General features: G+C 46.5%; 1 protein-coding gene across 1 annotated transcript; it reads right to left on the reverse strand.

Annotated features, from left to right (window-relative positions):
• Window positions 1–2328: 2328 nt before the first annotated feature.
• Window positions 2329–23213, reverse strand: CHRNA4 (cholinergic receptor nicotinic alpha 4 subunit). Its single transcript, XM_064730025.1, has 6 exons — window positions 22703–23213; window positions 21406–21557; window positions 17991–18035; window positions 17791–17900; window positions 8053–9433; window positions 2329–2923 (listed from the first exon to the last, which is right to left on the reverse strand). The coding sequence occupies exons 1-6, from the start codon at window positions 22761–22763 to the stop codon at window positions 2798–2800; spliced, it is 1875 nt and encodes a 624-aa protein (XP_064586095.1). The 5' UTR covers window positions 22764–23213; the 3' UTR covers window positions 2329–2797.
• Between the last annotated feature and the right edge of the window lie 1281 nt (window positions 23214–24494).

The raw sequence follows: 24494 nt of genomic DNA on the forward strand, positions 1-24494 counted from the left end.
CCTCTGGAAATGGTTTCAGCTGTCACTCCTCATCTTGTCCCTCCACACCCGATGATCCTGCAGTGGCACTGACTCCTCAAGGACACAACCACACCCTGAGCCCTCCTGATCACACCTGGTACCTCTGATGTGCTAATGCAGCTTTTTCCTGCTCCCCCTCCTGCATGGCAGGGCTATTCTGCCCTGGGTTTCTTGTCCTGCTCTGCTGCAGTTGAAGTGCCATGCTCCCCTTGAGACACTGCCCCTCACACAGTGTGCCCTGGCCATGACTTTGGGCAGAAAAGGTGAAAATTGCAGATGAGCTCTTTGATGTGAGCAAAGGACAGCCTGTGCCTGTCCCTGCTGAACTCCCCAGTATGTCACCTTGAACATTTGGCTCTTATTCAGTCCTCAAACCTTTATCAGTTCCCCTGGTGCCTCCAAGCCATTCCCTGCTGCCCCTAGGGCCCAGCACAGCTCTGTCAGCCCAGCCACCCTGGCTTGGCTTTGGCTCCTATGTTTGCTGGGAGATGTGAGCAGACATGTGAGCAGAGACTGGAGCTGCTGCTGCCTCCATCCCAGCTGGAAACTGCTGCTTTTACTGCTAAAACTGTGCATGCCCAGCCAAGCCTCCCACCTGCCCTGCTGCTGGTGATTCCCATGTGTTCAGGAGGAGGAGGAGGAGGGGGGGGAGGCAGAGAGCTCTGAGCAGCTGCTCTGGGCATTGCTGTGATACCATACCCCTAACCCAGCAGTGGCCAGGGGCAGAAATCTTCCACCTTCACGATCCTTATGTCAAAATGTGCAGAGGTGCTGGGGAGGGCCCAGCCTGTGCCCCCGTGGGGCTGTGACAGCAATAGGCAGCCCTGCTGTGTCACAGCCCTGCACACACACCACAGCTGTGCTGGTACATTTATGCACTAGACCTTGAAGATGTTCGACTGTTTGTTTTCCTTTCATTGCCATAAGCAAACTCACTGACTGTGAAAAGGGATAAATTAGCATCTCCAAAGGCTGGGTCTCTCTTCATTCTGAAAACAAGCAGCAGCTCGGCTCCCTCATCTCCCTCCCTGCCTCCCACCCCGTGCTGTGCCAGCACAGCTCTTTGTGGAGCTGGCCCAAACCACGGCTGCTCTGCTTTCTTGGTGAGCCAAACAGATTTTAAGCACTTGGCTGAATCTCTGAACACAGAGGTCACTTGTAGTTTCTTAGATGAGGCCTCACAGGCCGATCACTGCATTGATTTTTAACCTGTGCTGTTCTGGCTGAGTGCAGTAACTTGTATTTCAAAGAAGTCTCTAAAGCCCATTGTTTGTGTTCCAGCATTGCTGTCACAATTCTGAGCAGCTCTGTGCTGCTCACTGAGCCGTGTGGCAGCAACCAACCTCGTGTGCCAGGCCACCACACATAGGGGTGACATACATCCCACCTGGGCTCTCACTTCTCTGGCTTCTGAAGGATCTTCTGTGCTGCTCCCCAGCAGCTCCCTGCCTCTCCTGGTGTGTATTCCCCTGAATTCAGGGCAGGGTAAACTTCCCAGTGCCCAGAGAGTCTCATGGGTGCTGATCCCAGCTGTGGGTGTGAAGGAGGAGCAAAGCTCAGATCCCAGAGCTGCCAGCCTGGTGTTTTGAGTTGTGCTCTCATGGCTGGATCTGAGGCAGCTTTTAGAGGGTTTTTAGAACATGTCGGCCTCTGCCTGCACACACTGGTAAAATGTTCATGAGCCCTTCTGCCTCTGAGAGCTCTGAAGGAAGCAGGGAGACACTGAGCTGTGGGCTGTTCCCAGCATTGAGGGTGGGAACAGTGTGCCAGACCAAACAGAGCTGGACAGACTGAAACACAAGAAGTTTCACCTCAACATGAGGAAAAACTGCTTTACACTGAGGGTGGCAGAGCACTGAGGCTGCCCTGGGAGGTCATGGAGCATCTCTCTCTGGGACCTAAATAACCTGCCCTAGGTGACTCTGACACATTTTATTATCCTGACATCATCCTGGATTTCTGTTCTGGCTTCCCCATGCCTTAGGTATCTCCCCCACCTACACCAAGGGTTTTACAGCTCAGGATGACCCTCTACTGTTTTGCAGAAGCCATAACTTGGATCCAGGAGATTTCCTCTCAAAGTACCCTAAAGAGTTACCAATGTTGTCCCAATCTTAACCCCAAATCCTCCCTCCAGTTGCCTGATCCTCATTCATCTCAAGTCTCCACAGTTCCTGGAGGACTCTGGCCAAAATAAAATCTGTATGAAATCTGCATCTGCTGTGCTAATGATCACTGTTGGTCCCAAGCAGCCATTTCAGCCTTTCCAGACTCTCTGCCCTTACCAGCTGGACACAGACCACATCCTGCACAGGTATCCCAAATTTGGAACTTTATTTATAAAATGACTCATACAGGGACACAGTCCTGAAAGACTTGAGCCTGACAGGGCAAAATCACTGGGCAGGGCACAGTGAGGCTGCTGAGGGGGACTGGAGCTATTGCCAGGGGCTGCTTTGTGGATGCAGAGCCCCTTTCTGTGCTGCTTTAGGGACAAGCTCGTGTTCTTACACTGCTGAGTATATGCCAATGAATGCCACCATGCTATGTACAGACTTCGATAAGAACTTTTCCCCTAAATTAGATGGAGGAGATGAAAATGGCTTGGCAAAACAATGTGACCTCAGAAAGGATTCCCCTCAGGAGCAGCTCAGGTGAGGACACGCAGTGAATTATTCAAAGGGCTGCCTCCACTTCTCTGTTCTCTCCTTCCAGGTGAACTAAAATCCATACAGTGGGATAGTGGGACAATAATTTACTCCCTTTGGTGCTATATTTAGATCATTCCTGCCAGCCAGGGTGGGAGGAAGAGCCCAACAGTTCCCAGCAAGCACACAATGATGAACATCCAGAGGAAGATCCTGTCGATGACCATTGCAACGTACTTCCAGTCTTCCTTCACCTGGAACACAGAGGGGAGAGGCCAATTATTAACATTTACTGGAGACTAAAATTTGTGAAAACTCTTAGAGTTTTACTCCAAACAGGATATTTTGATATAATTCCAGAGACAGGAGGGGGAGGTCTTACTCACGCTTAGTGGAGCTATAAAATGGCAAAGGTTTATTCATCAATCACATGAGAGATCCCCAGACTGCAGGGGTGTGCATGTGAAGGCACAAATCCCATGGACAACACACCCCTGTGCATAATGAAGGCCATCTGCACACTCACTCTCCCATTTCCATCAGCAGCAGCTGTAAATGGGTGTGTAAATGAGGCTGTGATTCAGGCATGGGTGGTGGGGGGTAAGAAATTACTCGTTTCCCTGTACTCATAAAAAGATTTGCTTACAGATTAACAATGCCAAACTCTTCCTGTGAAGGGATTTACAGCTTTGGGTGAATAAGCAGTGAAAATGAGCCAGCAAATAAAAGTACCCTCACCCTCCTTTTCCCCCATTTTTACCTTGCTGTGAGAGGATTTTCCAGCAATTCCTCTCTGGGGAGTTCTAGTACCATGAGGCAGAAATGGTAAATCTCTGCTTCATTAAGAAACCATATATGTATATGAAAACCGATTTTATTACATTGCTGTTAATAATTTCTTTCCCAGGAAGAGGCCTGATCAGATGGTAAAGTTCTATTTTGTATGACTGTACCCATTGTGATTTCCTACAATGTCCCACTTGCTCATTAATAGACCCGAGGGCAGAAATTTGGCACGCTGCCTTGTTCTTTGGGGAAAACATCTCAGCAGGAGCCCACTCAAACCTCCCCAGGGGCTGTGAGTGGTGAAAGGAGAAGGGGACAGCAAAGCTGAAAAATGCATTTTGGTAAAGGAAGCGATGCAGCTATCAGTGCAGTGCCATTTGCAGCAGAGGACGTTTCCACAGGTACAGCAGTGTTGCTGAGCTCCTTGGCTCAGTGAGCAGCTTTGTGAGCCGGGAAATGAGGAATGTACTGGATACCATATTATATTTTCCCTGAACAAAGCATTTTCAATTTCAGGAATACCTGAACGTTGTCAGAAGCGTAAGAATGGGTTCAATGTTTTCATTCAATGGATAGATTTATTCCTTTTAAAAGCAGCATTGAGTTAAGCCAGCCTTTACTATTGAATAGGCAGAGAAAACAAGCCGGTTTATCCTGCATTTTGTCACCTTCTTGGGAAAAATCTTGTTATCTTATGATTTTACAGCCCTCTGCACAACCATCTGTATTAAGGTAAGTAAAACAAAAACATTGACCCTTGAAACCAAAAAGAATTCTCTCATACCAAAAATCTATAATTTCCCTGGGTTGTGAACTATAATTTATTCAAATTTATAAGCTCATGTAGTGAGAGGACAAGGGGGAATGGCTTTAAAGTGAAATGTAGTATTTTAGATTAGAAATTAGGAAGAAATCCTTCACGGTGGGGGTGCTGAGGCCCTGGCACAGCTGCCCAGAGAAGCAAAGTTCAAGGGCAGGTTGGATGGGACTCTGCTCATGGCAGGTGGAATGAAATGAGCTTTAAGATCCCTTCCAACCCAAACCATTCTGTGATTCTACAGCTCTGTAATAAGAGCTCAGGGGATAACTCCCTTTTGCTGCACTTATTTTCTGACCTATTCATCACTTGCTGAGAGTTGGAGCCTCTGATGCTTAAAATTCCCCATGAGAAAGGCATCTAAGCAAGCCCTGGATGATTGTTTTTATGGGATTAATGTCTTATGATGTAACCAATGTGTAAAGCAAATCTGAAATTTCCCATCTGATGTTCAGCTGGAAAGCTGGATTGAGTAAATAGTGCCTCATTCTGGTGTAATAACTTCCTTTGAATATTTATGCTAGTAAAAATAAGTGCTAGATCACAGAAAGAAAAGAAACTTGATGAGTTTCTCTCTGAGAAAAGAAGAGGAAAGTGGGGGAAGAACAACTTGGACAGGAATTTGCTTCCTAATGTAATGGTGTATGCAGAAATACTGAGCCCATTTTGAAAATGATGGCTGGGACTGCATCAGATGTTTGTAAAATCAATATCCACCTTCAGACTGAGAGCACAGAGGGTGAAATTGGAAGTTATGGGGAGATAATAATAATAAAAAAAAAAGAAGATGAGGGAGAGAAAATGATTTGGACTTTTTATGATTTGGATTTTTTATTTTGTATTCTGCCACCATTGTAGCATTTCCTCGTGGTCCAGCAGCCCACATGGAGTCTGATCCACAGACATCCCTCTGACATCCATGCAGCTGCCAACATCTGCCACCACAACTCCTGACCTCTATTCTGATTAGTTTTTAAGAAGCTCACTCAAAATTATTTTTGGGAAATGATCAGGGCAAGAACCAGCTGACTCCCCCACTCTAAAATTCCCAAAAAAGGGGGAATCTGCAGCTCTGCCCTGGTGCAGCTCCTTGTGGGGCTGAGCCTCAGGATTTGAGTGGAGGATTGAGGGGCCTTGGTGACATCTGATCCCCAGGACCCAGATTAGAGCAGTCCCAGGCGGTTTTATTGTACTTTGTTAAAAATAACCCAGTGAGATTATCCTGTTTCCTCCCCCTCAGCTTTATTCCTTCCCATTTTATTTTTAAATATCTTCATATCAGAGCATTCTGGAGATGCACACAGCCATGGACAGAACGAGTTCCCAGATGGTGCTGGTGCTGTCTGGTTATTTTGGCTGATGTGTGACATGGAACTTGTTTTGCCTTTCAGTCTGTAATTAATTTCTAATGGCATTTCCATCTTCTGCTGGGACAATTCCACCATGTGTTTTCCCCAGTGCCCCATTGTGCTTGTATTGTTTGCAGATATCTTTCTGTAACAAACAACTGCCTCTTGCATTTCCCATTTTCTCTTCGCTGGAGCACTTAATTAAATGAGCTATTTACTTTTAATTTAGAAGCACTGCCCCTGTGGCAATGGAGCTTTAGAGAACAAAAAAAATTTTAAAAAAAGACAGGGACTTAAAAGAAGCTCTGTTCTCCTTCTGGGAAGGTGAATGTCTCTGGAAATATTGCCCACAAGACAGCAAGATGTGTCTCAGAAGCTGCATCAGAGGTGCCTGCTGATAGATTTATTGAAGACTTCCATGAAGAAATGCCACAATTTGATTTTAAGATGAAAGCAAATTCCTGAGCACTGATTTTTTTCCCCAATAAATTCTCATTTCATTAGATCAGTTCTGCTCCTCACAGTATATTTCAGTTCCAGAAGATCGTTTTCCTTCTTCTTTTTCATTTCCACTGGGAGAAAAAACTTGTGCTTTCCTACTTTATGTTACTTGGGTCCAGAGAGAGAAAATAGTGCAGCCCCAGAATGGAGTTAGCATTATCCCCTCTATCTGAAAACTCAAATTCTGCCTTCTGTGCCAACCACAGCTGACGTGGAATGGTGGAGAAAGGTCACCCCAATCCCCAGGGGAGCCCAAAAAGCTGCCCACAGCCCATTGCTGGATATTTTCCTGGTGCATTTCCTCACAGCCTGGGCTGGCAGGAGCTTGGGTCAGCCCAAAGGCTCAAAGCTGCTCCTTTTCTTCTGCTTTTGATGTTTAGCACTGTAAATAGCTTCCTCCTATAGCATCCTTCCTTAAGGATGATCACTTAATTTCGAGCAGTAGAAGGCATCAGAAGAAAATTTGTGGCTTTTGAAGACTGCTTCATTAAAAAAAATTAAGAGGAAGGAACCCGAAATATTGAGTCCATTCTTGTTAACACCAACCAGCTCAGCAGGGAGAATCATTTGAAATGGGAAGTATTATTGGTGTAATATTTTTTCATTTGCACCATGGGGAAAAAATTGAGCTAAACTCAACTGACATCCAAGGGTTTACTTGTGATTATTGCCAGAGGGAGAGAGCAGTCTTTAATTCCTGCACTCCTAATGTGCTTCTGAAGTGCTTTACCCTGGCAAGGAGTTTTGGACTGGCAACTAATGAAGATGAGGATTCACAGCCCGTCTCTGCCACAGATTTGTTCTGTGACCTTGAACAGAAAGTTTGTGTTTTGGCTGTAACTCCTCAATATAAGAAATTAACAGTTTTCCTTCCTCAAAGGGATGCTGTGGAGCAAAATCCATTGAAGAACAGAGGCCCTTAACTATGATACCAAAGAGTATAAAAATGGACAGTAGTATTTAGGCTTTTCTTGCTGCTGCTCACTGCTGTGAAAAATGCAAATAAAAGACACACTCTATGCTCAGGAAGTCTTGTACAAACACACTATGACTTGCACTGATTCTAAATCTTAAGAAATTTAAACTGTAGACAAAGCTAAACAGCACCTTTTGCATATGAATCTGCCCAGGAAAAGGTAGATAAGTCTTTTCTTTAATAAGATGACTAACTTCAGGTTATCTTGTGCCTCCTTTCATTATGGCCATAATTACTGGCACACAATATCCATAGTCCTGCAGGAAAGAGCTACAAGACCTGTGAAAGGATGTGGCATTTGTTATGTGCATCAGTGTCTCCATGAAAAAAACATCTTTTCAGCTTTTACTCCCTTTATTTGTAGCCATATTTACCCCCACAGAATAAACAGGAAATTTGTTCTCCCACATCCCTGCACAGAGCCAACTGCTCCAGTGGAAGTCCACTAATAAATAATCACATCATGATACATGAGCAGAGCTGAGCAGACCCTGCAGAATCCTCACACTACTACAGCTTCCCACAGCCTGCTTGGGCAATTTGCTTTCCTGGGCTCCACAGTCACAGTCAGTGATTAATAAAAAGCAGAGAGTGTGAATTCCCCATTTGTCAGAGGCTTAAATAGGGAATAAGTCTCCATTCCTGTGAGATGGCTGTGCTTTGGGTCTCTCACAAACCTAACTGCTTCTTTGCTGCCTAACAACAATTTACTCCTATTTTCTGCTGGAGAATCCATTGTTCTAGAGCAGCCCTGAGCATGACCTGGCTGTGCTGCCCCCTTGGCCATCATCCCAAGTCCCCAAGGACACCTCCAGTGGCCAAAACCCACACTAGAGATAAGGCTGAGCTTGCCTCAACGTGTACTCAGTCTGCACAGCTCAAGCCTTGCTGTGGCTCCTTTAGCAGCTCATTTCTGACCCTCTGAAGCAGAGCAGGCTCCGTTGGGATACTCACTGAGAAATCCGCGTCCTCCGCGCGCAGGTGATCTGCGATGTAGTGAACCCCCTCCACTGCCAGCTTCAGGGCTGGGGACATCAGCACCAGGTGCTGATCCTTGGAGCCGTGGCTCTTGCTCCCCTGGGCTGCTGTCCCTGCCACCTCACCCTTTTTGCACCTGCACTTGCACTGAGGGGGCCTGTGCTGGGGCTGCTCCCCGTTGAGGTGGCAGCGCTGGGATGCTGGAGAGCCACTGGAGTGGCCGTTGGTCTGGGAGGAGTCCTCCTGCAGGTAGCAGTACTGGATGCTCCTGGACCTGCAGCGGATTGTCCCCTCCTCTGCCTTGCTGGGGCTGTACATCTGCTGCACGCTCAGTGACCTGCCTTTCAAGGCAGAGGTGGCCTGGCTGTCGCTCAGGTGGCGGCAGGAGGGCTGTGGAGAGGAGCAGGTCACCTGTACGGGCTCGGGGTGCAGCACAGAGTACTGCCCAGAGGGGGACTTGCACATGGGCTGAGGCTTGGCTGGCTCCTCGAGGTGGGCACAGAAGGAGGAGGTGGGGGATGGCTCGTTGCTCTGGGGGCTGGGGGAGGATGAGGTAGTGAAGTTGGGTTCCACGTCCATCTCGGACCAAAGCCTCGGCGCGTTGGTGATTTTGTGCATGGACTCGATGAGCTTCTTGCAGTTGTCCTTCACTGTGGAGGGACGTTTCATGAAAAGGATCCGTGGGACCACGTCGAGGAAGACCCTCCTCACCCAGTCTGGCATGGTGTGGGTGCGGGGGGAGCGGTGGTGCACGTTGAGCACGAAGACAGTGATGATGATGGACAAGGTGACGAATATCATGGTGAAGAGCAGGTACTCCCCAATGAGAGGGATGACCAAGGAGGTGGAGGGGATGATCTCCGTGATGAGCAGCAGGAACACAGTGAGGGACAGCAGCACGGAGATGCACAGGGTGATCTTCTCTCCACACTCAGAGGGCAGATAAAAGACCAGGACGGTCAGGCAGGAGATCAGCAGGCAGGGGATGATCAGGTTGATGGTGTAGAACAGCGGCAGCCTCCGGATAATGAAGGAATAGGTTATGTCAGGGTAGATCTCTGTGCAACACTCGTATTTTTTGCTGTTGTAATTGCCCACAGCGTTGATGATGACCCACTCCCCACTCTCCCAGTAGTCCAGCTGGTCCACATGGCTGTGCATGCTCACCAAGTCTATCTTGGCTTTGTCGTAGGTCCAGGAGCCAAACTTCATCGTGCAGTTCTGCTGGTCAAAGGGGAAGAAGGTGACATCGATGCTGCAGGAGCTTTTATAGATAGCAGGGGGCATCCATTTAATTCTTCCGTCGTAGAAGAGGTGAGCCTTGGTCAGGTGGGTGACTGCAAAGTCACCATCAGCACTGGGGACAGATGGAACACAAAAAAAGGCTCAGAATTCTCTAGGACATGTCAGCTCTGATAAGAAAATAGGATATTTAGTGCCTGGTTTCCAAATGACCTGAGAGGTGCAAGAGGCACATCATGTCCAAACACTGGATCCATCTACTCTGTCCAGTGGATTTTGAGCTCTTGGCTTACACAAGCCCTGGAATTCATGCACATGTCAGCCTTTCCCTGGCATGAGTCAGTTCCTTGATGTGACTGTACACAGTTGTTCCCCAAAGACGTCCTAGATGTGCTCTGGAATGGATTGAGTTTGTTTTAGAAGTGGGAGGTAGTACTATGAGATAGTGTAGCTGTGGGTTGGGCAGAATTATTTGTGACAGCTGCTACAAATGAAAGAGCGGTGGATAATCACCCAGTCTTTTATGTGAAAAACAGCAAGAACATCTTATTAGTAAGAATAATGAACATAAATCTTTTGATTTCCCAGTTAGGAAGAGAATTGGCTTCTGTAGTGTCTTCTCACAGGAACCCTCGACTGGGGGTTATTAGATAAACAGATAACAGCTCAGGAGTTTGTATTGGAATTGTAAGAATAAATTGTGTTTCCCAGACTTTTGGAGGAGGAACCTGAGTTACAAACAGCAGCACTACCAGACAAAGGACAGGCTGTGCAGGGGAAGAGAGCGTCTGCTAAAAACTTGAGATGAATTATTCAAGCTGATACAGATAGAAAGCTCTCTGCTCCTGCTTCTGGCTGGAGCCAGCCCAGCCTGCAGTTGCCAAAATCCCTGGGCCCTGCTCTGCTGCTTCAATGCCCAGATGTGCCCTGACAGCAGCCAGGCAGTGACAGGGGACACACCTCTCCTCCTCCCTGCCAGCAGCAAGATCATCAGCACACGGGTGATCCAGCAGGGCTCCTCGAGCTGCAGAAGGCACAGGAACTTTCTGAATTCATTTCTTTAGGAGACCATTCATTTATCAGCCTGATAATTCAATTTTTTTTTTAAAGTTTCTCTTTTTTTTGATAGTTTCATAGGATCATGGAACGGTTTGGTTGGAAAGGGTCTTAAAGATAATCTGATTTCAACTGCCTGCCATGGAATTTTCTTTTTTTTCCCCTTTCACTAGACCAGATTGCACCAATCCCCATCCAATCTGGCCAGGAACAATTCCAGAGATGAGACAGCCACAGCTTCTCTGGGCAGGCTGTGCCAGGGCCTCACAACTCACATCACATATTTTCACTTGACCTGGGAAACATCCTAAAAATGAGGCTGGTGTAGTATAAGGAAATAGTGGCAGGATCTGGCACTTGCTGAGAACCAGGTTTTACCAAACTCTTCTTTGTTCTTTGTGTTCTTTGGGGCAGATTTTAGGAAAACCAAAAGAACACAAAAGGACATAGTGTCCTTTGACTTCTAAACTGGATTTTTTCTAAAGATTTAAAACACTTTGAAATAAAAAAAAGTGGAAACTACATACAAAACTCTCACAAAGGTATTAAGACAAAATCAGCATGGTGATCTACTCTGGAGCAAACAAACCTGGGCCATTGTACAATCCATCCAGCTCCTGTCTTACCTCTTCTTTCTTAAATCTAATTTACACTTCAGAATATGTGATTTGGATAAAAATAACTTTTTTTTTTCCTCCTGGGTTTTGCCAGGAGCACAGTAAAGCCATATTGAGACATGAAACATGCACAGCAAGTGGCAGTCCAGTGCTTGCTGTTCTTGGTGGTTTTCTTTTTAAATCTCAATAGGAATATGGAATCCAATTCCGCATTTAATGATATCTCTGAGGCATGATTAAATAGCTCATTAATGGAGCAATATTTTTAATTGGATCTTATTAAAGAAAAGGGATTATGAGCATCCACTAGGAGTGTTTCCCTCCTTAGCTAGAGCAGCGTGTAAGTGGCTGGGTAAACAACACAGGTGTCCATTTTTCTTTTGAAAACTCTTGGAAAAAAACAGGCTAAGGTCTTGCTAAAATGGCATCCAGGAATGATAGTAATTCATGTAAGTGTGTTTAATTCCTAGGAATGCCTTCCCTGGCAGTTGTGCAGTTTCTGTGTGATCACTCCTCTTCTGCAAGCATAGATGGAACCATTGTGATGCTGCAGACCTTGTGTGTCATCTGTTTCTGTAAATTATCTGCTTTTTAATCAGGAACGTATTTTTTAATTTTTTAATTGCTCACCTAACAAACCCAGCTTCGTCCTGGGCCCTCTTTGGCTCACATTTTTACAAATAACATTGGCACTGCCTTCCAGGCTGGATTTTGCCTGCAGTGCCATGGCAGGAGTGAAACCAGCTGCAGAAAATCTCCTTGGATTCAGTAAATTATTGACTCTGAGGAGCCACAAAACACCCTGGGATGCTCCTGCCTCACCAGCCCATCAGGACTATGAAAGAATTCCTGACTTTACTGAGTGTGTTTGGATTTCTCATTGCAGTTCAATGCAGAGGAATTTGTAAGCAGGGTAAATCAGCCATGCTGTGTACACAGAATATACCCCAGCCGGCCACATCATGCAAAGGCAGTATTCCCACTTGTCTCACCCTTCATGCATCCATGTATTTCTGCCTCCTTCCCCAAGATTTCCACCCACAAGCATATGTGGACCTTCAAGCATATGTTTAGTGGATTGGGAGCTGTGCCTGCTGGCACCCTGCCCATGCAGGGCAGCCTGCAGAGATTCTCCATCCCCTCCTGTGTGAGGCTTTGATTCTGCTCCTCTCCACATGAGAGAGGGAGCAAACAGGGTCACCTGGCTGTTGAGTGCCTTCCAAAGTCCTTCCCCACTCTCCAAGGGATGAAGGTGAGACAGCCAACTGCAAATACATCCTGCAGTTGGGAGACTGGGGAAACCCTGTGTTCTTTTGGACAGCTTTGCTGTGGGAAAACCCATTGCTGTTCCTGCAGCCCTGAGTGCACCACGTGAATATTGCCTTAGACAGGAAGGTGGGAGACCTGATGGAGTGGGACAGAGAAAATGTGCAGGCATTCCTCTGGAGCAGAGGCACGTTCCCATCCCACCCAGTGGAGATCACTCTGTTGCGACAGTTGTCATGAAAATCCAGCTGGAAGAAGGCGTGAGTGCAAGGTAAACATCACAAGAACTGCACAATTCAGATAGTCAGGCTCTCATGATTACTCTGACCTGACAGCTTTAGAAATATGTCCATAATAAAGAACTGGAGCTCTTATATTTTTATGTCAAACACGGCAGTGCACACCAAGAAAGAGAAGACAACTACTTATTTTCCCCCCTCTCAAAAGCTGCTGTGTGCTGCAGCCTTTGATTTCTCATTTTGAGAAGAAAGGCTGCTCTACTAAATCTCCTAACTTTATAAGGGTTTAAGGATGGCATTGCTTTACTGACATCTACCAGCCATATTCAACTAAAAAGCTCTGCTGACAGAGAATTTCTATTTTCTTTTGACACTTTCTATTTTCCTGCAGTTGGGAGATACACCATCTCACAAAATTAAGTGTTTTCAGAGTGCATCTAAATGAGGCACACATTTATTTTAATTTCTGATGACACAATTTAAATCCAAACAGACCTTTAAAAGCCTGAAAATTATCTATACACACATATGGATACAGTAGAGTGTCCTCACTTAAAGCACTTTTCATCAAAGAGCAGTAATAAAGAAAAATTGTGGTATTCAGAGCCTGCACCCTTTGGGTGCACATTACAGAGATGCTTCTGGAATGTTCAGATTAAAATTCTCTTCAAAGGAAAACCAGAAAATATTTACTGGAAAATATATACTGATTTGTGCTACCAAATAACTCAGATGCACAGCTGGGAAGGCACCTCTGGAACTGTCTCCTGCCCAAAACTCCCTGCACAAAGCAGGCAGCGACAAGAGGACCAGGACCTTGCCTAGCTGGGTTTTAAATAGCTCCAGGATCTTGGCAACTTGGGTACAAAAGTTCCTGGGTGCCCAGGGGAGATGTTTGTGCATTGATGGGACTTCCTTCAGTCACCTCCCAGCTTTTGCTTGGTTTAGTGTTTAGGAAAGCAGTACCTAATGATGTTTTGGCTGTTGCTCAGCAAAGCAGGCACCATTTGCAGCAAAGGCTGTGCCACACCAGTGGAAGGAGCACAGGTGTCTCAGGAGGCTCTGGCTCTGCTGGGTTGGTGCATTTTGCTCCAATTCTCCCCTTTGCCAAGGATCCTTGCCAGCACTTTGAAGGCAAAGCTTCAGTTCTGTCCTTAGAAGGGCAGGAGCAGCCCTTGGGTGTGAGCAGAGCAGCCCAGGGGAGGGATCCCTCCTGAATATTTCCTTCTATCAGCTCCTGCATCATTTGATTTTTCCTGCATTGCTGGGTAGAGCTTGGCAGCAAACCTCAAAGCATCTGAAGATGTCCCTCACCAAAAAAAACAACCACTGAACCTGCCAGAAGAATCAGGAGAACTGAGGGGTGAATTAGTGATTTTTTTTTTTGGCCTATTATAAATATAGCTGGTGCAGAATGATGAGATGTGTGCCAATGCACATAAAGAAAAATGTCAAGTATGTTTCCAATTTTAAAGGTTATACTGGGGCATCTTTTGGTATTTCTCCTCCAAAGAGCTTTGGGATGAGTCATAAAACCAGTGTTACTCCATAAATCTAACTGGTTGCAAACATCACAGTAAAGCTCATGAGAACAAGCTGCTACAGTACTTTTCAAAAAAACTCTTTGCTTTTCCATGATTTTCAAAAGCTGCCTGACAGATGATCTTCTTACCCCGTCCAGTAATCCCTTTGTGTCCATTTTATCTCTGGATGAATTCCTCGAGATATTTCCTACCCCTAATTACAGAAATTTGTATTTGATTTTCCTTCACATCTGATCTTGTCTTTTTTCTTTCTTTTTTTTTTTGGTAACTGTGGAGTCTAAGGCAGGGATTGCTTTCTGGAACAGTTAATCCCAGAAAATACCAAGAAAAGAGAAACTTCTGAATTCTCAATATTCCCAGTAGCTTTTTCCCAGGTTTTACAACCACCAAGCTGGAGAGGATAAATTCTGCGATAATACCATGACTATCCAGCTGAAAACCAGCATTAGGCTCAAGGACATGGGCTTGGATTGCCCTGGGCAGCCTTTAGCAGCTGGACTTTCAGGAGTTTCTCTGTGCTTTCAGGGGTTTATCCTCTAGAGGTCCTATGTTAAACAAGGAACTCAACACAGTGGTGGAGAAACAAAAAAACAATCCAAAAAAACCCCATCACAAACAAAAAATGCAACCCCCAGAACCATACAAAAATACATATATTTTTTTTGTACTTCAAATATACAAAGAAAAACTAAAATGTGCTTTAAAGCCATTAATGAATGGAGAAACAAATCAATACAGAGGAGTAGATAATTCATTTAGAAATTATTTGGTGGTGCCTGAAGAGCCTTTACAACCTCAGATAAGGAACAACCTGTTTTTTTGGCAAAGAGGAGGCTTTGTCACTTCACTATGAGGAACTCATATTCCTCTGTTGTACATATGTTATGTCACATCCAGTAGAAACTGTTTGCAGAGTCTTGGAACTTATCTCATCATGCCTGAAAATTCAAGAGCATATTAATTTCCCTGTAGGATATTAATTTCTTTTCAGATTCCTTATGAATGTTGACAACTACATTTAGTCTCTAGGCCAAACCAGCTGAATTTACTGATTTAATTTGGGTCTCTAGAGCGGGTAAATGGAATGTTTTTTTACAATAATGAGCCAAGATATGAGAATAACCTCACAACAAAGGGTTAGATTTCCCTAAAGATGTAAATCTGAAATCAATTGAAATTTTACCATTTCTGCAATTTATAGCTCAAGATGAAAACAGAAGAGGTATAATCTGTATAATTTGTATAATCTTTCCTAAAGGAGAACATCTCAAACAGAAATATCATATTTCAATAATATTTTAAGCAATAATCAGCTCACACTAAACAGCCTGAAGACAGCAAAAGGTCAGTGTGGCCTCTTGATCTCTTCCACCAAGGTTTCTTTGCACATTCTTTTGCTCTCAGAGACCCAGCATCATGTACAGCTTTGTAAAACTCCCTCTAAACTATACATATTCATGTGTAAAATATGAGATGGACTCCTTGTTAGCATCACCATGGCTAATCACTACAATTTCCAGCTGATATGGCCAGCAGGAGAAGCCCTGGCTGGGAATGCAGTTGGTGAAATGCTGTGCAGAAAAGCCTCACCTGGGTGTCCCCTCACTCTGGAGGTTTTGCTTTGCATTTGCCCTGCAATCCCTAAATTATCTAAAACCTGATGAAGATATTGACTGCAGCTCCAGATGTGTTTGGTAGGAAGAGAGAAATACCTCTCAGGGCAGAAAACATTCTGCATAAGAACAAAGTGAAATACGGCAGTGAACACACATGGAATTACTGGAAAACCACTAATGTCTGGCGCCTAACCCACATCCATGTTTAATTCATGGATAAAGTAACCAATTAAAAATGCATGATAGACTCATGACAACCAACAGACAAATGCATGATTATTAATGCTGAGTGTGGATCAAGGGAGGGAAGCAGCCTGGATGTGGGGAGCTGGGGCACGAGATCTCCCTGTGCCAGCAGCTCCCAGGACAGCCAGGTTTGTCACTGCAAGTCAGAGCAGGTGGGCAGGACTGAAAGACTCTCACTGCCCAGAAGAGGTTGAGAAGGACATTCTGGAGCAGCTGCTGTGGCCAGGAGATCACACCTGGAGCCCCTCTAGAGACCCCAGTGACAGCAGCAGTGAACTACAACAACAGGGCAGAGGCGCAGAGAGTGTGAAGGGCAGGGTGTCCTGGACATCTGGGGGGTGTGTTCAGCATGAAACCCCAAAATACCCAGAGACCTAAAGGATAACAAGGTCTCCTGGAGTGTTCCTCATCTCTGGAAGTGCTCAAGGCAAGGCTGAGCAGGGCTTTGAGCATCCTGGTCTAGTGGAAAGTGTCCCTGCCACTGGGATGAGATCATGTTAAAGACCTTTTTCATCCCAAACCATTCTGTCATTCTGTGGTTCCTTATTTCCATTCTCATCAACCCTATTGAGCCAAGGGAGAGGAAGCAGAGGTGACATGTCAGGTTCTTCTGTGCCAGTAGCTCCAGCACAAAGGTGGCACGGGAATTTGTGCCATGTCATTTCCTTTGGCACCACAGTTCACCACAACAACCACAAGAAGCTCCAAAAATAATAATCCTTGCCATTGTCATTAATTAAACAAGAATGACAAGGACATTACTTTTTCTTTGCAGTGGAAGCTGTGAACACCTTTCTTGGCTGCCAAGTGAGGCACTTTTGATGCACTATTCATGTTCAGAGTGGGTCCCTGGAGGGCAGGAAGGTCCAAGTGCCTCTGAATGAATCATTTCCACTGGGCTAATCTCTGAAAGGTGCTCGGTGAGGATGCAGTGATTTCCGAGAGGTTTGCAATCACTCCACACCACCGAGGATCCAGAACGAGCTAATGGGAAAGATAACAGCCCCTGTAGTCTCCAAAGCTCACAGTCCCCTGGGCAGAGTCCAGCTTCAGCCATTTATTTTGGTTTTTAAACAGAAGCAAAATCATATCAAGCTAGAACCAGGCAGCTGTTTATTAAAACTGAGCCTGGCTGCTGCTGTGAGGGTTTTCTCTGAGTGCCAGCCACATGCAAAGATGCTTTTCTTTGATGCCTGCAGCAAGTGTTGTCTCTGGGGCCTGTGCTGGGCTGGGGACTGGGATATCTGACATCCTGGGAGAGACTGGAGAGCTGTGGTGGAAGTCCCAGGGAGAAAACAGCCTTGGCACTTGGGCAGCATTTCTAAGAATATCAACAGGCTCCAAAGGAAAGAAAGAAAACCACAAGCTGCTCCCTAGGAAGTGTCCTTACAAAGCGCAGATTCCAAGTATCTGCAATAAGGAACAAATATCTACTTAGAAATCATTCCAAAACGGTATTTAGCTGACCTGAAACCCCTGTTTGTAGATGCACAAGCCTGGCATGTTTCAGCATATTTTCCTTATTTAAGCCCATCATCAGTAATTGGCTTTTCCAGCTGATGGTGATGAATTAGGGGAGATCTCCTGGGTGAAATGAAATTGAAGAGGACTGAAAGCTCAAATCCAGCTTAATTGTGCATCTGACATGTGAAGAGAAAACAATATCTGGCATCCCCCAACAAAACTGGCTGCCCAGAGGAACGATCACCAGGAGAGCAAAGCCCCTGTGATGGATGTCAGTCATGTCATTTAAGGCTTGTTATAGAATCTACATGAACTCCGACCACAGCGAAATAAAGTGGAATTACTGCAGGAAACATTTAAACCTCATGAACAGAGAAAATTTGGAAGGATGGGTTTGCCCTGTGGTCACGGTGCTCACACTCACTTGTTGTAGAGGACAATGTCTGGCCTCCAGATGAGCTCCGAGGGGATTCGGATGGAGGTGACATTTTCATATTCCTGGGGGTCCCAGCGCAGCTTGTAGTCGTGCCACTCCTGCCAAAAATGAGGTGGTTACAAAGCTGGGAGAGTTCAGCAGAAAAACTGAAAAGAAACATGGAAAAACACATATTTGGGGGCACCCACCTGCTTCACCCACACATTCGTGGTCATCATTTGATTTTTCTCATCCTGAAATGCAAGATCAGATGTTGGTTACAGGAGCAGATTAAGAGGCCCAAAGAACCCTCTTAATTTCCCTTAATTGTATTTCATTTACGTAATTACAAATCACCTCTGCAATAAATGTAAGTTCTGTCTTGGAAATAAAAAGCAGATGTTTCTGTCATTTGACATGGGACAGGGCACAGCTGTCTGATGCCACTGAACAGCTGAGCCTGCACCTAAGCAATCCTGTGAGCAGATGGACTGGAATTTATTGGGATTTTACTCAGTGCTGATGGATTCAGCCTGGGATGATGATACCAGGTAGAGGAAAAGCCTGCCTTTGACCTGAGCACTGAAGGAGGGGAGTGATGGATATATAAACCCTGACTCACACTCATGTACTGGATTCCAGTGCTCAGCTTCACCTGCAAGGCTGTTCTTGTCAAACAGTACCCATGGACACAGTTCAGCAGCATTTCTCCTTCTACCAAATACATGAGCTTGTGGCACTGTGGATCGGGTTTTCTGACCAAACCCCAGCTGCTCTGCTGACATGGAATTCTTGGGCAGCCTGGTGTATTTCCATCAATGGGAGACTTTCTATGCACAAACAGCATGGAAAAGTAGGACTGTATATACATATTTAAATAATGTCAGACATTTATAATGCTGGCAGCACCGCAGTAGAGTTAATTACTGTTTGCTGCTTGCCTTTTGTGCCCTCTCTAAGTGACTCAGATGAATTACGTGGGGCAGAGCCTAGTGCTGGTCTGACTGAGGTGTCCCACCAGAGCTCAGGGCTTATTTGTTTTTTATTTCTTGACTTGGTTGGCACCAAACCCAGCTGAGCTGGCAGAGCTCAGCTGACAGCAAACTGCTCATCATTAACCTTGCTCTTGTGGCAGCTCAGGATTGATTGTGAGCATTAAAACCCAGGAGGTTTGGGAGGAGCTTTGCCTCCTCCTCCTCCCTGAGCCTCCTCATTGCTGTTGTGGCACCAGGTGTGACAACTGAGCAGATATTCTCTGCCCTGGGGTTAGGGACCAGAAGCGCACGGAGGGAGGAGGAATACAAAAACTCTCCAGTGAGAAACAGAGGGAGAGAAAACATCCAGCTGCTTTTTTGCGTGCTGATGGGAAATGGAGAATGCCATGACCTGGACCAATCCTTGAGAACTTGCTTCTCCTACCACTTTGCAGTTCAAGCACCTGAGAGTCTCCACCACAGCCCCAGCACTGGGAATCCCAGTGTAGCAGGTACTGCCTTTTCCTGGGATTCTCCCCCCTGGACCCACCCTTGATGGAAGTTGCTGCCCATCACCACACCATCCTCCTGACCCGAGTGAAGCACAGCTCCAGTCCCAGGGGATTATCTGAGAGGGGTTTGCAATGTGATAGTGGCCCAGAGGGCAGCAGTGACTGCACAGCCATGGCCACTGCCTGGCCCCTTCTCTCAAGGTGAGCACAGCATGTGAGCCCCTGCAGACACACAGGCACAGGAATCCAAGAGGGTCTCTTGGTGGCTGCTCCTGGACACGTATTTGACCTCTCCCCCCTTATTTTTTGGTCTCAGAAAACTCTCAGCAATCCAGGGTGAGGTAAGGACACGCAGGAATGCAGAGTTCCCCATTGATTTCTGCTCCCCTGCCCCCAGCTTTTGTCAGCAGGAGCTGGGGTTTGAATACAGCTCTGATTTCCCTTTCAGACTCCTTGTCGTATGGAGCTGAGCCTTGTGTCTAACAACTGCAGCAGGGTCTGCACCAAAACTCTCACTGTGGGGAAGGGGGAGAGGAGCTGAAGAGCCTCAGTGGTGGCTGGAGTGTCCCCAGCCACAGACTGGGGCAGCAGGGGTGAGAGCTCTCCTCCAGCCATGCCCACAGATCCCACACAGCTCTGCCTGCAAGCTGCACTCCTGACCACTCACATGGTTTTAAGAAGATTAATTTTTCTTAAGTAAAATGGGAAAGCTCTGTGGAGCAGGTGTATCGATCTCCCCTCTTCCACGATTCAGCAGCTGCATAATGGAAATCTCTCTCATGCCTCCTCAGTCACTAATGTCTTATCTTTAGTCTTATCAATTATTCAGATGAGAACCATGCAACTTCAACATTAGCAACTGCCAACAGCCCTGGAAGCCTCAGCTGATGTAAGAGTGAGGAGGGGAATGGGAGACCATTGCTGTGCTGCAAAGCTGGGACTGGATACCTTCTCCAGCAACTGGTGTCTTTGATTCCCCACCCCTGAACCATCTCAGCTGTTTCCTTTTCATCTCAAAAACCTGATTTCAAAATATATAACTGTGTGGAGAGTCATCTGTTAGGATTGTCCCACACCAGTAATGTCTTTGGGTTGGCATTATTATTTCCATTGTCACAAGAATCACTGAATGGTTTGTATAGGAAGAGGCTTCAAAGTTCATCCAGTTCCAACTCTCTCCAGCACCTTCCAATAGACCAGGCTGATCCAGCCTGGCCTTGAACACTTCCAGGGCTGGGGCATTGTCATCTCTTTCATTTTGCCACATGGCTGCAGTAAAAAATGACAGGGAATCCCCTCTTCTGAAAAATAAGGGGTTTGGACAAGATGGCCTTTAAAGGTCCCTTCCAACCCCAACCATTCCATGACAGCCAGCCCAGTACCTGCTCAAAGAATGTGCAACTGCACAGACACTGTCCTGGTAAGTGCCACATGCAAATAGGGGAAGGAAGGAGAAAAATGCAGGAGGAAGATCTGCACAAGCTCTAAAGCCTGTGAGTGTGTCTGGCATCTGCAGCCCTGCAGGGACCTCCTTTGTCCAGCACTTGACCCCAACACACTGTGCCAGATAATCCCATAAATATTATTTCAGTGCTCATCAGCCTGCGTGCAGACTCTGTTTTGTACAGAGTATATACAGTTTGTACATGTGATTTCTATCTGAGCAAACACTCAGAAAGTATTTTCTTGTTAATACCTGCAAGATTAGGTAAAAACCCTCAAACCTTTCATTTGCAGGAACCTCTTCAGGCAATCTCTCTTCCCAAGGCGTGCAAAGCACTGTCCCTATTAGCCTGTGTGAATTAGTGTTAATGATCATGGCTCAAATTCCAAATTAGGTATTTGATTTATTATTTTGCCAGAATTCTCTGGCATTTATGCCAGCAGCTCCACTGCCCTGCTGTGATCAGCCCCATGGGTTTTGATAAGGAATTTGGGATCCACTTTGATGCCCAGCTACTCACATGAGTCCCCCTGTGTTCCACCAGATCTATCTGCACGATTGCTGTTCTCTGCTGAGGGCAGAGCATTCCCAACCCAACCTTGGTCAGCCAGCAAAGCCCACACACACCAGGAGCCTCTCCCTGTGCCCAGCCTGGCTAATTTTGGCCTTTGTTGCACAAAGAGGCTGCACTTACGACATCGATGAGCTGCGCGATGGAGAGGCCGAAGCGCACCAGGACCACGTCCGAGATGTTTGCCACGGGACGGGACCACTTGTTATAGCCAGAGAAGAGTTTCTTCAGGAGCCTCTCCTCTGCGTGGGCTCGGGTCTCCACGTGGCCAAAAGCTGTGGGGAAGGAATGGAAATACCTGCAGGTCCACGGGCTGGCATAGCTGGAGCCTGCTCCAGAGGGAAACTCCAGCCAACCACAGCTTGGGGATGCACACGAGGGTGAAGCTACCCAGGTGATTTGTCTCCCCTCACTCTATTCACCCACTATTACAGAGCAGGGTTGGTCTGAATAAAGTGGGAGCACCAGTAATACCATCTAGAAAAGATTTCATGAGCCATCCCTCCTTGAATCTGGTCTAATTTTTATGGCCACTTTGTGGCAAGTTTCTAGCACTGGAGTCTGCAAGCAGGGAAGAGGGATGTCAGAAGGGCAAGCCAAAAAGGAAAAAACAACCTCCTGCTGGGAAATAGGGATTTTGGATCAGATTTACACATAAAAAACTGGCATTACACCTATTCGAAAAAAAGGCAGACTGAAATTAAGCTCTTTAACGTGCTTAGTGGACATTTCACAAAATCAGTGGGAGAAGGAAGAGGATGATGGACAGCACAAGTTGGATAACACGATCCCAGTTTTGCTCAGGCATAACTTTAGAAGTTGGAGGCTGCAAGGAGCAGCCCTGACCCTGCACGTAGGCTCCAGGAGCTGTCAGAGGTGCCTGGTGGTTGTTAAAAATTAAAGCCACGTTTCACCCAGGGGCTGCCGGAGGAGCTGCTGTACCAGACAGAGGGGAGAGGGAGCCGGGGGCTGTCCCCACGTCCCTCCTGGAATATGGCTTCTACTTAGGCTGCAGCTGCCCTGGATTATACAAAGGGAAGCATTAGCTGAGCGGTGGCTGTGCTCTCCCCAGCCGCAGCTGTAGCCCCGAGACACATTAACACACTTCACCCAGGGAAGAAAAGCCCGGGCAAGAAGCAGGATGCTGAGCCCCCGTCTGGATTCTCCCTCCTGTCCCCTTCCCACCGTGGCTTTAACCCTTTCTCCATCACATCAGACAAAAGGAGAACAGAATAAAGGCAAAGCTTTGCCCAGCAGAGGCTGGTGCTCAGGGGACCAGGAATGGTGGGGCAGAAGGGTGGAGGAATCAGGGAAATTCCCTGTTGAACAGGGGCTGATCCCTGCAGCGTGTCTTTGAGAGGGATAAGGGAGGAAAGAGCTAAAGAGCAGAGCAAGGGGAGAAGAGCTTTCTCAAACTTACCGGGGAAAATGCTGGCACACAGCAGCAGGAGGAGGTTTCTCTTCGGCACGAGAAATCCCATGGTGGAGCAGAGCTTCAGTGTGAGGAGCCTCCTGTCAGGGCAACTTTTCTGCTCTGAGTCTCTGGATCCTCCAGGTTCATTCCCTTAAACTTCTATCGCTCTCTCTCCCTCTGGGAAGGGATAGCAGCTGGTGCTTTGCTGTTGTTGGTTTTTTGGTTGGTTTTTTTTTTTCTTCTCTCTTCTGAGTGATCTCCAGCTCTTGCTCCTCGAAGGATGCTCTTTGCTGGGACGCTGCTCTCGTTTACTCACAGCGATGTGCCAGGGATGCAGAGAGCATGGGGTGCCCAACCTCGCTGGGCTCTCCTCTGCTCCTCTCCCCTTTCATTCAGGGCTCTTGGTGCTGGTTTGTTTGCTGCTGCTGCTGCTTTCAGCCTTCCCCAGCCCTTGGGGCAGCCTTTGCTCGGGCTCTGCTGCTGGCGGGCCACCGATGATGCCTCTGGAGCGGAGAGTGAGCACAGCGTGTTTGTATATTTAATGTAGTCAGTCCTGCCCGCCTCCTGCTTAGCAGGAGGAGGAGGAGGAGGAGGAGAGAATGCCTGCGCTCCAGCAAACAGGCTGCAGGGAGGAAAACTTTTGCAGGAGAAATAAAGGGGGAGATGCAGAGCCCAGCTGCTGCCAGAGGTGCATATGGGGCCAGCTGGGATCTCTGTAGCACCGGAAGCCCAAACAGTTCTTAATTAACGAAAGCTGTCTCTTTAATCTCGTCCAACTGCTTTTCAAAATCACTCCAGTGTAATTAGACTGAGATATTTCTGGCTTGGGCATGTATCTTTGCTGTCAATAATTACTGGGGTGATGAACCTGCACAGGAGAACAGGGCTCTGCTGTCCTTGGTGCTGTACAAACATGTAGTACAAATACAAATATTAGTGTCTGCCCACGGGCAATATTGCAAATCAGGGGTGAGACTGGGACAAGGGCATTTGGATTTATCTGTATGTTTGAATGCACCTTTAATACATCACAAAAACACCATTGAAGTCTTGCAAATTTGGTGGAGAAAAGGATAACTCCTTGTGTTGGCACGGAATTATTACTCCAGCCCTTCATCTCACATCCCTGATTCCTTGCATGGGAGACATGGAGTGGAACTATCCCTGTTTCATTTCCAAACTAGCTTTGATATTAACACAATTACTTCCACACGGATAGCAAATGGATTTAATTTTCAAGCAGGGGTAATGTTGCCAGCTGCAAAATTAATCAGAGTCTGTTCTAATAATATTAGCTACATATTTTATGTATAATACTTTCCCTACTCCCAAAGCATCTCAAATATCTTCTCATATAATAGATTGCTCACTGAAAGTGGGGAGGATTAAAGTCACAAGAGAAAATAGGTCTGTAGTGAGATTATAAATAACATCACTGTAGTACGAAACTCAACTTGTCTTGTTTTTCTTATCTCATCTCTTCCGCAACAATTGTCAGCCTCTCCAGTGACAAATCACACCCTATTTTCCCACTTTATGGATTCCTGTACTGCTTTGCTTTTGGTGTCCTGACCCTTACTGCAGCGCCTGAGCACCTGTGATAAGCTATAAAAATCTATAGTGCTCATTCCAGGGAACCATGCAGCATTAATTTAATAAGCAGCAGATGTGAGATCAAATTAACTCGGAGCTGAAGTGTGGGATACATCCTGAGAGCTGGGTCCTGTGCAGCTCTGAGCATTCCAGCAAGAGGGGAGCAGAGGGGCAGAGGGGCAATAACTTCTCACCAGGGTTAGAA

The sequence above is a fragment of the Zonotrichia leucophrys genome, chromosome 20 (assembly GCF_028769735.1).
Source record: "Zonotrichia leucophrys gambelii isolate GWCS_2022_RI chromosome 20, RI_Zleu_2.0, whole genome shotgun sequence".
Classification (NCBI taxonomy): domain Eukaryota; kingdom Metazoa; phylum Chordata; class Aves; order Passeriformes; family Passerellidae; genus Zonotrichia; species Zonotrichia leucophrys.

Excerpts from the sequence above, each read along its gene's own strand:
- CHRNA4 (XM_064730025.1), bottom strand. The coding sequence starts at position 22,763 with ATGGGATTTCTCGTGCCGAAGAGAAACCTCCTCCTGCTGCTGTGTGCC. Across the intron at positions 18,036-21,405 it reads TCGCGCAGCTCATCGATGTC|GATGAGAAAAATCAAATGAT; the intron begins GTAAGTGCAGCC and ends CTTGCATTTCAG. Across the intron at positions 2,924-8,052 it reads CGGAGGACGCGGATTTCTCA|GTGAAGGAAGACTGGAAGTA; the intron begins GTGAGTATCCCA and ends TCTGTGTTCCAG.